Below are 13,601 nucleotides of genomic sequence, written 5' to 3'. Positions count from 1 at the left end.
CTCTGAGATTCTGGAATGGAGGGAGAGAAAAAAATTAGTGTAATCTTTTTCCTTTTCTTTTCTTTTTTTTTTTTTTTTGAAAAATTACAGAGAGTTTTATTTTTTCTCTATATCAACCAAAAAGAGAAGAAGAAAGAGAAAAGAAAACTTTCTGCAAAACCACCACGTTAGTTATTGAGAGAATTAAGGGGAGGGTCCCTTTAATTTTGAAATTTGAAAATTTAATTAAAATTAATTTAATTTAAATATATATTATATATATATATATATAATAACTAACTTATTATATGTGTATATAACTATATGTTATATCATATATAACACGTAACCTTTTATATTGTATCAAAAATAACTTATAGTTTTAATTCTCTCAATAATGCATGGTATTTAATATAAATCATATTTATACTAAATTCAATTATATGAATCTCATTCAGTATTTGAATCATATCCAAATATTTAATTCATCTTTAAATAAAGTTTATATTATAATGTCATGAATACATTATATTAATTATATCATATATAATTAATTTAAATTAATTATAACTAACGGTCACTCCACTAAAGACCGACAGCTGCACTCTTCGAGCTACAAATATATTTATGTGCCTATTGAATATAACCAGTCAACAATGCATAACCCTTCACAAATTGCTCGTAAGTACAGCTCGGCCAAAATTACTGTTTTTCCCTTGTATTTACATCTAATTCTTTAAGTACCACTGATCTCTCTAATGAATAATAAGACATACTCCAACTATGACCAAACCTCTATCGAACCAAGAGAGTGTGTGGCACCACTTTGTTCAAGCCCCGAAACCAACACTTAAGGGAACAATTTATCTACTTACCCAAACATTAAGGAATGAGTGAATTTCGTCTTGTGGGACTATGTTCCCAGCTCCTCGATTAGACGAATCCTCAAAGTGGTAGACTTATTGAGTCGGCGATCTGACCACTCTCACCCATACAAATCAAAGGATTGTTTTCATAGGTAGAAGTTCACGACTCACTCAGGATTCAGGTCATGTCACCTATGGTTATCCTGGTGAAATGTAAGTCTCTATTATAAACAGTGTTATATAATGAGACTAGTCATTTCGTGATCTGGTCTTATACAAACCCCTTTGTATAGAATACCATGCTCACATGTTTTCACATGAATGATTAGGATTATATCATTTGTAACACTTTACAACAATTGTAACATCTACAAACGAGTCGTATTCGTAGTGTCACAAGGATAAGGTACCCAACCTTATTCATCTACTACAGACCATTTAGGTTATCACTTAAACATGATCCACCTATATGTCTCTACATACATGTTTAAGCTACAGAAGATAACCTTGGATGTTAGTTTGTTGGTTTGTGGGTTAATGCTACTAAATGTCAAATAAAACATCTCATATTTTATTAAATAAATAATATGTTTATACATTATAATTACAAACTATAGGACTCACGAGATTTAGGGCATCTACTCCAACACTAATATCCCCTATTTGCCAAATGGCTTATAATTTTAGGTTTACCTCTTTCTTTGTTTAATTGTCAATGTTTTGAGAACTTTTTCAAAATATTAGTCAAATTTTGAAAGCTAGGGGTATTTTTTTTCTCAATTATACAAAATACCACTAAACTCTGTATTTTGGGTAAAAAAAATCATTTAACTTTCAAAAGTTTCTCTTTAAACTTCCAAAATGAGTTCAAAAACACCCTTACAATTGGTTTTGGATGGAAATCGTTAGTGTTTTGTGCAAAAAAAAAAAAAAATACTCCTACTTTCAAAAGTTTAAAAAATATCCTTAAACTTTAAAAAAGTTAAAAAATACTCAGACTGTCATATGAACAAAAATCCTCAATATTGTCTTACTTCTCTATTTATCTTTTTTCTCCAATCCCTTTTTCAATACCCTCTTACTCCCTCTTTTGTAAACATTTATCAATAAAAAAACAAATAAGTAAATAAATAAAATTGCATACTTCTATTCATGTGTATGAACTACAATAAGGAAAAAAAGAATAAAGAAAGTATCAAAAGATTTTAGGACTTAAATGTTTTAACAAAGTTGTGCTTAGTAGTTGAATGTCTGTTAATAGCCAAATACTTTATTATTATTATTATTATTATTATTTATAGTTTTTGTTTATCTTAAGGAGAGATTTTGACTTTGGAATTTTCTAGAGTCTTATGACTTTTAATATTTTGGTTACTAAGAAAATTGGTGTAAACTAAGAATTAAAAAATTAAAAAAAATATATCTATATGAAAAAAAATGAAGATATCTCTATAATTTATTTTAAAATTTGATTTTTTGAACTTAAAAAACTTCAAACAAATCTTTTACCATATCAACGGTATGAACATTTTTTTTTATTTCTTTTTAATTTTAAAATTATTTTACAATAACATATTAGCGATTTTTGTTCATATATTAACAATGTAGGTACTTTTTAACTTTTTTTTTTAGAGTTAAAGAAATTTTTGAAACATTTGAAAGTTTAGGGATATCTTTGAAATATAACTTTAATAGTTTTCATTCAAAACTAACGACAAAAATATTTTGAATTATTTTTTAAAAAATTTAAGAATATTTTTAAAACTTTTCAACGATATAAAGTATTAAATTCAGAGTCATTTTCTCTTTATCATTTAGCCCTTAAAAGAGAGAAGAAGAAAGAAGAAAAAAAAAAAAAAAACAGTAGTGATACTGGGCCTCAATTTTAAGATAAGGTTTTGATCCTTTAAATTATTCAGCCAGGCGGACGGCGTTTGTCTTTCATTGAATGATGCGTACTCTTTTTTGACACAATAGTGATTGATGTGCTCTCTAATACAGTGATTAGTTTTATTTTCCCTACATCCTTTTTATATTTATACTTTTGATGGATTTGACTTCGGACAGAAAATTCGTGACCATCCAGTAATTGAAAGTCCCGACAGATTTGATGGCTACGACGTGAGATGAGAATAACAATCCAAGATTTAATTTAGAATGTTGATTCTTTCCAAGTAAATTTGAAAGAATGGCTTCATTTTCATGATATAAATAATTCTCAAATATAATATCGAATTATAAGTTCAATATTTGAACTTTCGGACAAGCTATCAACCTTTTAATAATAGTAATTAACAATTCGATGGAAGATAATTTAGAGACCAAACTGATTGTTTAATATAATTATAAGTGCCATTACTTTTAGCTTCAATAACAGTAATAAAACCATGTTACTTGAGTGTGATTATAATCAATTCAAATATTAAGTTCAATTAGAACTATCAACTCCCATGTCAATAAAATTGCTTCTTCGTAATATATTAACAAAATTATACCAAACCAATTACCCATTATTGTTTTTCCTCTAAACCGAGTTTTATTCAAAATAATAATAATAATAAAATACAGAACAATAGCCTTCATTTGGGAGCAAAAAGATAATGGGGAAGGACCAAAAGTGTACAGTTTGGGGACAATTGGCATGCCAGAGAGGCCTGAATAATCAACACTCAGTTTCAAAAATTAAAACCTGAAAAAGCCGCAACACAATAGTAACTAGGAAAATATATATTGTTTTTATGTACATTTTTGGTGTTGAAAAATGATATATTTTTTTTTTAATTATTATCTCCGGAAGTGAATATTGACAACAGAAGGATGCAAGTATGTTGTCTGTTGGATGGAGAGAGCTAATGGCAAAAATGGATGAAAAAGAAAAGACGATATCCCTTTTGTTCGTCCATCTGTTATCCCACCTTCCGGACCTATTCCAACAAACCCAACCTTCGTTAGCTACAATTTTATTTCTTTCCTTCAAATGAACATTTTAAAATCTAATTTGACCTTTATATCTTCTCTCTCTCTCTCTCTTTTAAAAAAAAAAAATTATAAAGAGAATTGATTTCAACTAGTTCTCTAGATTGTAATAGTACAATTTAATTTTCTTGACCATTTCTTTTGTTTTTTAAAGGAACATATTCTAAAACTCATTAGCGCACTTTCAGAATTCACATTGTAAAATGTCTTCATTGTCAGCATTTACACCAGTGCTATAATTTTTTTATATAGATAAAAATAAATAAATAAATAAACTTTTTTCTTTTGGTTTATTTTGGTACTTTTGCTTTTTATTGTTATATAAAACTATCTTTGTTTTTTTTTTTTTTTTTTTTTGAAAGAATATTTTTTTTTTGTTTATAATTTAAAGAATGAGAGAAGGAAGAATAATATAAAAACAAGTTTTAGAGGAAAAAGATAAGTAAGCGAACCTAAGACAAAATATTGAGATGCTAATCAGAGAGCAGAATAGAAGGTGAAGGTAGTTTCAAGAAAAAGAAAACGATTTGGAAATAGAATCAATGTCAGAGAGAGAAATTTAGAGCGAGAGATCAATTAATAAGTATAGTAACACAATTTCTTCTCAAAGTATATATAATATAATATATATATATATATATATTATATATTATAATTATATATAATTTTAGAGAGAAGCGGAGATCAAAAAGTTTATGAAAATGAATAGTTTCATAGAGAAAAAAAATGAGAGCAAGATAAGTCGGGGAAAACGGGAGAAAATAGAAAATTGCAACAGGAAGAAGAAAAACAATAAATATAAATTTATGAAACAATTTGGAAAATAAATAAATAAAAGGAAAACCTTTTACTCTGAAAGAGAGTACCTTTTTCTATGAAAGAGAGTATAAAAGGGGGCAATATAGAACACCTTTTTCTCTGAAACCGACTCTATAAAAGGCTTTTCAGAATTAAATTATATTTTAAAGGAATTATTATTATTATTATTATTTTCTGAAATGGAAACCAAAATTTTCATTGTATTTTTAAAAAGAAATTGTTTGCTTATTATCCAAACATGAAAACTAAAAGATAAAAAATACAAAGTTATCATCTGAAACAATTACGCGGCAGCTAATTTAGTGGCATGCCTTTCTCAAATATGTTGAAGGAAAAAAAGGTTGGGAAAACATCAATTTTGAGCATACATGCTGAACTTTCAATTTCATCCATTTTGATCTTAAATGAAATTTATATAAGTGTTTGCATTTTAAATCTCAGTTTCAATTATAACTAATTCAACTACTTAATTTAACAAAATAAAATAATAATGGACTGTTTTTAAGTATAGAAAAATGAACCAAAATATTTACAAATATAGCAAAATTTCATTATCTATCTACGATAACTACTATCTATATCTACAATAACAACTATCTATGTCATGCTATCACAATCTATCGCAGATAAATTGTGATAGTAGTCTATCGCTAAAAAACAATAAAATTTTGCTATATTTGTAAGTATTTTAAATAATTTTATCATTTAAAATAATTTTCCCACAAATTAACTATTGCATAACAATTTCAAAATCTATATGTTCTATATTTTCATTAAATGAATAAAAAGAACTTTTACAGCGATACTTGAGGTGAAAACCTATTAAATGGTTAAAATTGTACCACATTTTAAAGTTTAAAATTAAAATTGCAACGTCTATGTAAATTTAAACTTGACGAAATTAAAAGTTCAAAGTCCAAATTGATTTTTCTTTTAAAAAAACGTTTCAGTTAAAACCATACGTTGGAGGCAACAAAAAATTGAATGGAAGCAAAGGGCGAAGACATGCAATAGGAGTAAAAATGTTACCTGATTTAATTTTGAATCTGAGGGAATAAGGTGGCCGTCTTAAAATAAATTTTATAGGATGATCCGTTGACTGTCTGTGCCGGTCGGTTGCGGATATCAGCTGTAAACTCATAAAATTTCGTGTTAAATGCTGACAACATTTTCAAAATCCCCTTACTTCCTCCTAAACAAAATCCACCACGCATAACTTTCCACATCAACGTTTGCTCCCATAAAACAAAGTAAATAAGTACATGAATAAATAACCGAAAAACACTTTCCACATCAACCCAACCATGGCACTGACTTGCGAATCCAGCTCAATCTTACTTTGATAGAAAGATAGAAAGACACCTTTTTAATTATAAATAAATATGTGGTTCAAAGGATTACATGTAAACAAATTTGTAAATATTGATTATAAATGAGCCATACACATACAGTACTTTCATAAATAAATAAATAAAAAATCATTGTTAATGACCACCCCCATTAAGATTTTTTTTTTTTTTTTTTTTTTTTTTTAATATCGGTGAGTATCCGAACTAGCTTTATGTGCACTTCAACTAATCTCACGGGATGGCCACCATAAATTGAACTCATGGCCTTTTAGCCCTTTATCAATGTGAATGTTCCCTTATTTACCATTAGGCCAACCTATGATAGTTCACCCTGGTAAGATGTTCTCAAAGCCATTAGAGGGTGTCGAGAGTTTGAACAATGTGGGAACTATGTCTATCAATAAGTCGACAACCATTGAGAATGAAGATTGTAATCCGACGAATTCTATCATATCTACAATTTTAGGGGTTTTTGACCTCCTAACTTCAAGTCGGTGGAGCGGGCCACTCCATGTTCGAGGTTCTAAATCTAATTAAAATAGTTGGTGTTTTCAACTATCATAACATATAATTAACTAAAGTATTACTATTTCAAATCCCTTTTTGTTACTTTGTTACAATGTTTACTATTTCCTACCCAGACTAAATAGTCTGCACCCCAAACAGACTATTATAACCTACCAATCCTTACTATAATAACCAACTCAAAGCTCTAAACCCCCCTTAAAAGGCTAGCAAATAGTCTTTATACATACCAATTCAGATAGAAACAGAGGTACTTAAACATTAGGTAGAAAAAAAAACTGAAAAAAGAACACGTTTAAATGCATACCTTTTCATCATAACGAAAAAGAGATAAGTCAAAGTAGGGAGATGGGCTCTGTGATTGGCAATTGAACGGCAAAGATACCAGCATCTTCTTCACAAACTGGGAAAGTTGAGTCAATTTAATGAGATTTAGTGAAAATAACATATGGAAGGCAACGGATACCCACAAAAAAAAAAAATGGTGTCAATAAGGTTCACCACCTGTGAGTAGCTGGCTGCTTTATTTTTCAAGCTTCTTAGTTGTTCTTGAGCATGAATGTTATTGGAGTGCGAGGATATGAAATTCATGCACAGTGAATTTCTTGATGCTGCATGGAAGTGATTACAAAAACGCTCGAATAGAAGGTAAAGGTCGTCTGCTGAATTCTAGAGGAAGTATGATAAGAATTAGAAATGACGGGGAAAGTTAATTGAAAAAGTATGAAAATAGCTGGGAAACAAACACGCACCTGATAAAAAGCAACAATTTCAGTGGTCTCCATGTCATATACAGCAAAAAATGCCCGGTGGTGATCAGCCATTCGTGAAACCTAAATGTAAAGGTAAAATGTAATCGCTGTGAATTTCCAAGAAAGGTCGCTATGCTAATCACAACTGAGGGAAACACGAGGGTTATTTCACCGATAAAAGCTATATAAAAGAATTCAGAACGCCAGTATGCTTTAAGGGCTTCTATAGCTGGAACATCTTAGAACATTGTAGACTGAAGCAATAACCTTTGTCTCACGAGTTTGGGAAGTCCAAGCTCAAAGTAAAAGAACGAATTCAAAAAACTTGAGTTTGTATATCCTCTATTTTCATTCGTGGATTTGAGATTTGAGAATTTAATGTGCGACTTGAGAGATAAGATTCAACAATTTAAATTCATATGGAAATTAACAAACTAGTAGTGTAAAGCCTATGACAAATAAACTCAAATATGACTTTGAATTCCAAGCTAAACAAACCTAACATGGGAGCCAAACGCCTTTCAAAATATTTGGTTCATAGGCACGTTGTCATTCTCATAAAATTGATAATCACTTGCTGGTGTGACTTATGAAGTAAGTCTACTTATATGGGATTCTTTAAAGTTGTCTTTGTTGCAATGGTTCAATTTGGATAATAACAGCTTTTTAATATTTTGGTTTGCCCAGAGCCAGTCTTGGAAAGAGAAAGATAGTAGGATAGTAGTTTGAAATGGAGACTGACAGAGAAGGAAAGCGCTCACCCCTCCATCCACACTCCCAAGCTTGAGCAGCAAGTGTTGCCGGTCCAAGAATTGTACCTGGTCAGGAGTTCTGTAAACAACTAGTAACACATCATGTGTGCATAGAACATGAAATAATGATTGAAGGAAAGGATAATGATATGCAATTCAATTCAATCTTTGCTCAGTATACACAACAAAACACAAACAAAAACAAACAAACAACAGATTGTATGTCAACAAAAAGTAAAGAATCTACCTTCCAAATAATCAAGTCGACATAGTCTTGAAAATGAAAGTAGAAACTCTTCGTCAAACACTGAACCCTCTGTAAAAAGAAACAAAGTAACTAAACAAATGAATGCCTGAACAAACGATTCCAATCATACATAAAATACGAAGAAATTCAAGACAGAGACGGCTGAACTGGGATTAGAAGTCACATATAACCAACCAAGCGATGATCTGATTCTTCATTCCATATTCTGCGGAATATAAACGATAGCAAGCGTTGTTTGAGACCACTCAGAAAAGAATTGTCAGTGTTGGGCGGGTTATGATGGAAACCATTCTCAACATTACCCGCAAGCAATCTTCTTTCAGGTACCCCCACACACTGTCATTAATAAGTTGAAAATTCATAGGTAATTGTTCCATGGATGGAATGTAGGGTCAAAAAACATACACACATCAAGGGCAGTGTGCACCCAGTTAATGGAGCCATTGAGTCGTAGGCATAAATTACCATGAATATCAGGTCAAAAGAAGAAGGAAAAATAAAAAAGCAAAGATATTAAAAAGCAGTCGAACATGCACAATTCAGAACATAGATGTGCAGGAAAATTACAGAAGTGAAGAAACAGTTGAGATGAAAATTTGACAGAAAAAACAGTATTCATACACCAAAAAAAAAAAAAAAAAAAAAAAAATGAAGAAGGAACGAAAAAAAAGATGCTAATAACAGACGCATGAAGGATGACAGTTAAACAGATCATCATTATTTTTTATCTAGTCAAAGAATAGGCTCAAATAAACATAGCAGTTCTTATCAAGCGTTGTGTTCTACTGAAATTTCAACCCCTACACAACCGGAGGAAGCATGAACCAGAATGCAACTACGTAATTTAACTCGCCTGAGCACTAGAAATAGAGTAGTTCATCATCTTCGGAATAAAAATAGGGCAAAGAGACTAAAAAGCAGCCAAACATGCACAATTCAGAATAGATATATGGAGTGCATAGAGGAAGACAGATTTTCAGCGCCTCCACAAAGTTGCAAAGTGTCAAAGGAACAGATCAATGAGAAGAAAATTTGACCAACAGAATTAATCTACGGAAACGAGTACTACTTGAAGAAAGGTACCAAAATCATGAAGCATGAAGGAAGGATTACAGATTAAATGTTGTTTTTTATCTAGTCAAAAGATATGCTCATATAGTGATAGGTTTTTAAGAAGTAATCTGTACTACTAAAGAAGCATAAACCATAATGTTACTCGCCTGAGAGCTAGAATTGAGAAAAAGTTCATCATCATCACGACAAAAAGCGCCAATGGCTCGTACATCAACAAGGTGGCCGGAATCTCTAATTTGAAGAATGTGTACAATCTGGTAGCGTAGGGACACAATAGACAATAGATCATCGTAGAGGAAGACGCCCGTATTGTGAGCCAAATTCACAAAATCATTGACAAACACCTTCACGTCAAGAATTTCTCCATCCTCCAATCTATCACAGGTTTGGATGTTAGAACACACACAGCGCGAAGCTCCATAAAAAGCATATAAACGAATTACACAAAGAAAAAGAAAAACAAACAGCAAAATCATAGAGTTGACCTCAGTAGGTGAAACGTAATTTTCTCTATAGAAGGAACTCCCGGAACAGCACCACCAACGGCCGGAGCGTCTTGGATTTGAGCAGTAGAAGTAGCAAAAAGCCCAAATCGGTTACTCTCCATGTAAAGAAAGAAGTCCTTACAGATAAGCTCATTGCAGGAAGCAAGGGAGACGGAATAAATCAAGTTGAAGAAGCTCTCAAACTTCTGAGCAGTGGAAGGAAGTTCCTGAAACGTATCGATTTCATCTCCTTTGTAAGAAAACGAAAGCCATTTCGGACGGTAAACAATCAAATCCCGATGATTCCTGCTGAATGTAATTAGGTATTGACCGTCAACGGTGAACTTGCGAAAGGAATGGTCCGGACATTCAACGTCGTAAACAGTATGATTCGGAACTATGTTCTCATAGAATCGCCTAACAAAATGAAACTATAGAACAAAGCCGCAAACATTAAGCAGAATGCGAATCAGCCAAAACACAAACAGAATCGAAAAAGAAAACGAAAAAACATATGAACAATCTTAATTCTTACAGTGGTTCCAGGAGGAGGAGTGGCGATTTGGCGATCGAAGATCCTAGCAGCCACATTGTTGCTTCTATACATTCCTTTGTTGGAATAAAGGTCAGATTGAAGAGAAACTCTTGTGGATTTTCATGCGGAATCCGACGGAGGAGAAATGCGGGGGCGAGGGTTTAGAGTCGCAAAAGAGAGGAATGGAATCAGTTAAGGGAAAGCCAAGGTTTAAGGGCTTTATATTCACAACCAGCCTTTTTCTTTTCTCTCTCTCTTCTTCTTGTTCTTCGTTCTTTGCTTCTTCAGTTCTTCGCTTTTTCTTCCGTCTCTCTCTCTTTCAGCTTATCCACTATCCACGTGGGCTTCTTTTTACTACTGGCAAGGAGAGAAGCGATGACGCGTTGATGTTAAGCTCATTCAATTCTATATATATGTGCATATACATAACAAATTACTTGCACGCTATTTACTTTTTCTTCTTTTTACCACATCCTCTATCTTAAAATAGAAAAGTTAAGGTTAGTTATTATTGACCTGAGTTCACTTTTTATATCGAATTGTTTACCTTCGATTTTTAAAGAAAAAAGTTATGTTATTACCATTAAGCTAAATTTGTACTTGAGTTCTTAAATTTACGTGAATGAATATTTATGAAAAGATTAAAAAAATAAAAAATATATATATATTTAAATTAGTAAATTAACATTTTATGATTTTAAACATGTTAACGTGTCCATTATTTATATTATATCTACATTAGCAACATAAATATTTTTTTTAATGTTTTGTGGATTTTTCTATTATATAATGAAAATATCAATTTATGTCTCATGTTGTATTAAACTCATGACAACGTGAAAATATTGATATGTCAATAAAAATTTAATACTATGATCATATTTAAACAAGATCGTCGTTCAAATGATAAATGTCCTTTAAAAAGATGTATGAATCTACGTTTAAATTTCATTTTAGTCTCTAAACTTTAAGTTTGTTATGCTTTAATCTTAAATTTTTGTGGTTTAAATGATAAACGTCGTTAAAAAAAAGATGTATGTTAAATATAAGTTTGTTAATATCGTGTCTAAACTTTTAAAATTGGTCTACTTAGGCCTATGAACTTCCTTAAGAAAAAACGCTATTTTTGTCATTTTTATGTTACTTTTTAGGATTGGAACAAAAATTATATAAAAGGAAAATCAGAATAGGGCAAATGATACCAACAATTAAGTACTGGGAAACTATATATAATAATAATGATAGTTAATTTTCAAATTTATAAAGATAAATAGATAATGAGAAAATAGAAAAACAAGTCGCAACATTACTTTAATCATTGACGTTCTAAAATGTGTCAATCTTTTCATGTCTCCCTCTCCTAGGAAGGGACCTCATAGGGGAATTTGTAAAAGTGAAAAGACTTCAAGAATGAAAGGATCAATGGGCTATCTTTCATTTAATAATCATTTTGCTTTTTATAAATCAAATATATTTTCTTTTTACATATTTATTAAGTATAATATTTGAATTTTTAGTCAAATTTTAAAAACAAAAATAAATTTTTAAAAAACTATTTTTTTAATTCTTAAAATTTAGCTTTGGTTTTTTAACCATTTGAAAAAAATAAATTACAAAAGAAAAAATTTGAAGGTGTAAGTAGTGTTTATAGACTTAATTTTAAAAAACAAAATAGTTGTCAAACGAGGCCTTAGTTTTTTGCTCTCAAAATTAAACCTACAAACCTTCAATTTTCTTCATTTGTTATCTAGTTTTTACTAATAATTTAAAAATCAAGTCAAATTATAAAAACTAAAAAAAAATAGTTTTTAAAAGTTTGTTTTTGTTTTTAGAATTTGACTAAGAATTTAAGAAAGATACAAAATATTGTAAGAAATGAAAGGGAAGCAAACTTAATTTTAAAAGATAAAAAATAAAATAATTACCAAATAAGACTTAAACAATCGTTTGTAATTTAATTTAAAAGTAATCAAGTTTATACGCATGGACAATTTAGATCATTTCAAATAATAATAAAAAAGTATGGACAATTTAGATTATTTGCAGTTGATTCCAGCCGAACGCCTTGCTCATATCATATCCAATGATGAATGTCTAGTAGGAGGTATCATTGGTGTTTTTTTTTTCCCTTACTCTTTTTTATATTAGAATTACAATACCAACCGATTAAATATTCACATGTTAAATTACAAATTTGACATAAATACGTACTTGAACACATATAATTTCTAAATGTTAGAAAGTATCTTTTAGAGCATATTTGAAATACATTTTTCAAGTATTTAATTTAAAAAATAAATTATTTAAAAAAAATTAGAAAGTTTGATAATCACTCAAAATAAATTTTCAAGTACATTTTAATAAATTTTTATCAAAAATATTTAAATAAAAATGAGTTTTTTGAAAAACATTTTTATAGTTTTTGGCAATCCTATTTGTGTCAACCATCAAGATTTTAAATTTTAAAAAGTGTTGAATATGATTGTTCAATCTTGTAGTCTATAGTATTCAATAAGCCTCGAACTTTCAATTTTCTTTTTCTTGAACTTTCAGTTTTCTATCCAATAAGTTCTTAATCTATTTGACATTTTCCAAAACTCACAAATCTATTGAAGGACATCCACTATTAGATAAGACATCAAAGTTCAAAAATATATTAAACACTTTTAAGGGAGACCATTTTTAAAGTTTGAAGACTTAATAACAAATTAAAACTTCCGAATTCTTTTAAAGCTCAAGAAGTTACCAAACGTAAAATTAAAAACTTAGATCTTTATTTAATACTTCAGTTCATTGTCCTAATAGACACAAACATAACAAACTAAACTGCAATTTAACCAAATTAAAACCTTTAATATCTAAGAGAGGTTCTCTTCCTGGTGACTTGTTCGAACGTTTTATGTCCAATAACATAATCTTTGGCAATTGATTGTGGAATTGGTTTAACATTCAAAGATTATTACTAGTATTTAAAAAAAAAAAAAAAAAACTTTAATCGAGAAACCAAATAAAAGATGTGGTAGGACAATGATGAAAAATAATTATCAAGACTTGAAATCTTCTCATCAGCCACCAGCCATAATATTCTTCACAATTAAAGATCCATTTACATCAGTGTAATCCATCTTGGTTCCAAAAGTTTATAATTTATCGTCTGAATGTGACATGCAATAGACTTCAATTACTTGAAAAAGGTCAAATATGAAAAACCCTATTTTCAT

General features: G+C 29.9%; 1 protein-coding gene across 1 annotated transcript; it reads right to left on the bottom strand.

Annotated features, from left to right (window-relative positions):
• Positions 1-3,348: 3,348 nt before the first annotated feature.
• On the bottom strand, positions 3,349-10,749 carry LOC120088594 (light-mediated development protein DET1). The gene is made up of 11 exons (XM_039046000.1): positions 10,381-10,749; positions 9,846-10,276; positions 9,507-9,735; positions 8,461-8,622; positions 8,266-8,334; positions 8,028-8,084; positions 7,267-7,347; positions 7,019-7,183; positions 6,822-6,917; positions 5,670-5,769; positions 3,349-3,769 (listed from the first exon to the last, which is right to left on the bottom strand). The coding sequence occupies exons 1-11, from the start codon at positions 10,450-10,452 to the stop codon at positions 3,630-3,632; spliced, it is 1,602 nt and encodes a 533-aa protein (XP_038901928.1). The 5' UTR covers positions 10,453-10,749; the 3' UTR covers positions 3,349-3,629.
• Between the last annotated feature and the right edge of the window lie 2,852 nt (positions 10,750-13,601).

This window comes from Benincasa hispida, chromosome 1 (assembly GCF_009727055.1).
Source record: "Benincasa hispida cultivar B227 chromosome 1, ASM972705v1, whole genome shotgun sequence".
Taxonomy (NCBI): domain Eukaryota; kingdom Viridiplantae; phylum Streptophyta; class Magnoliopsida; order Cucurbitales; family Cucurbitaceae; genus Benincasa; species Benincasa hispida.
Note: the sequence above shows the minus strand (reverse complement) of the source record. Positions and strands in the feature narration are given on the sequence as shown.

Coding starts and splice junctions, on each gene's coding strand:
- LOC120088594 (XM_039046000.1), bottom strand. CDS start 10,452: ATGTATAGAAGCAACAATGTGGCTGCTAGGATCTTCGATCGCCAAATC. Junction 7,348..8,027: donor TTGGGAGTGTGGATGGAGGG/GTGAGCGCTTTC, acceptor CTTTACATTTAG/GTTTCACGAATGGCTGATCA. Junction 3,770..5,669: donor CAGATTCAAAATTAAATCAG/GTAACATTTTTA, acceptor TTGTTGGAATAG/GTCCGGAAGGTGGGATAACA.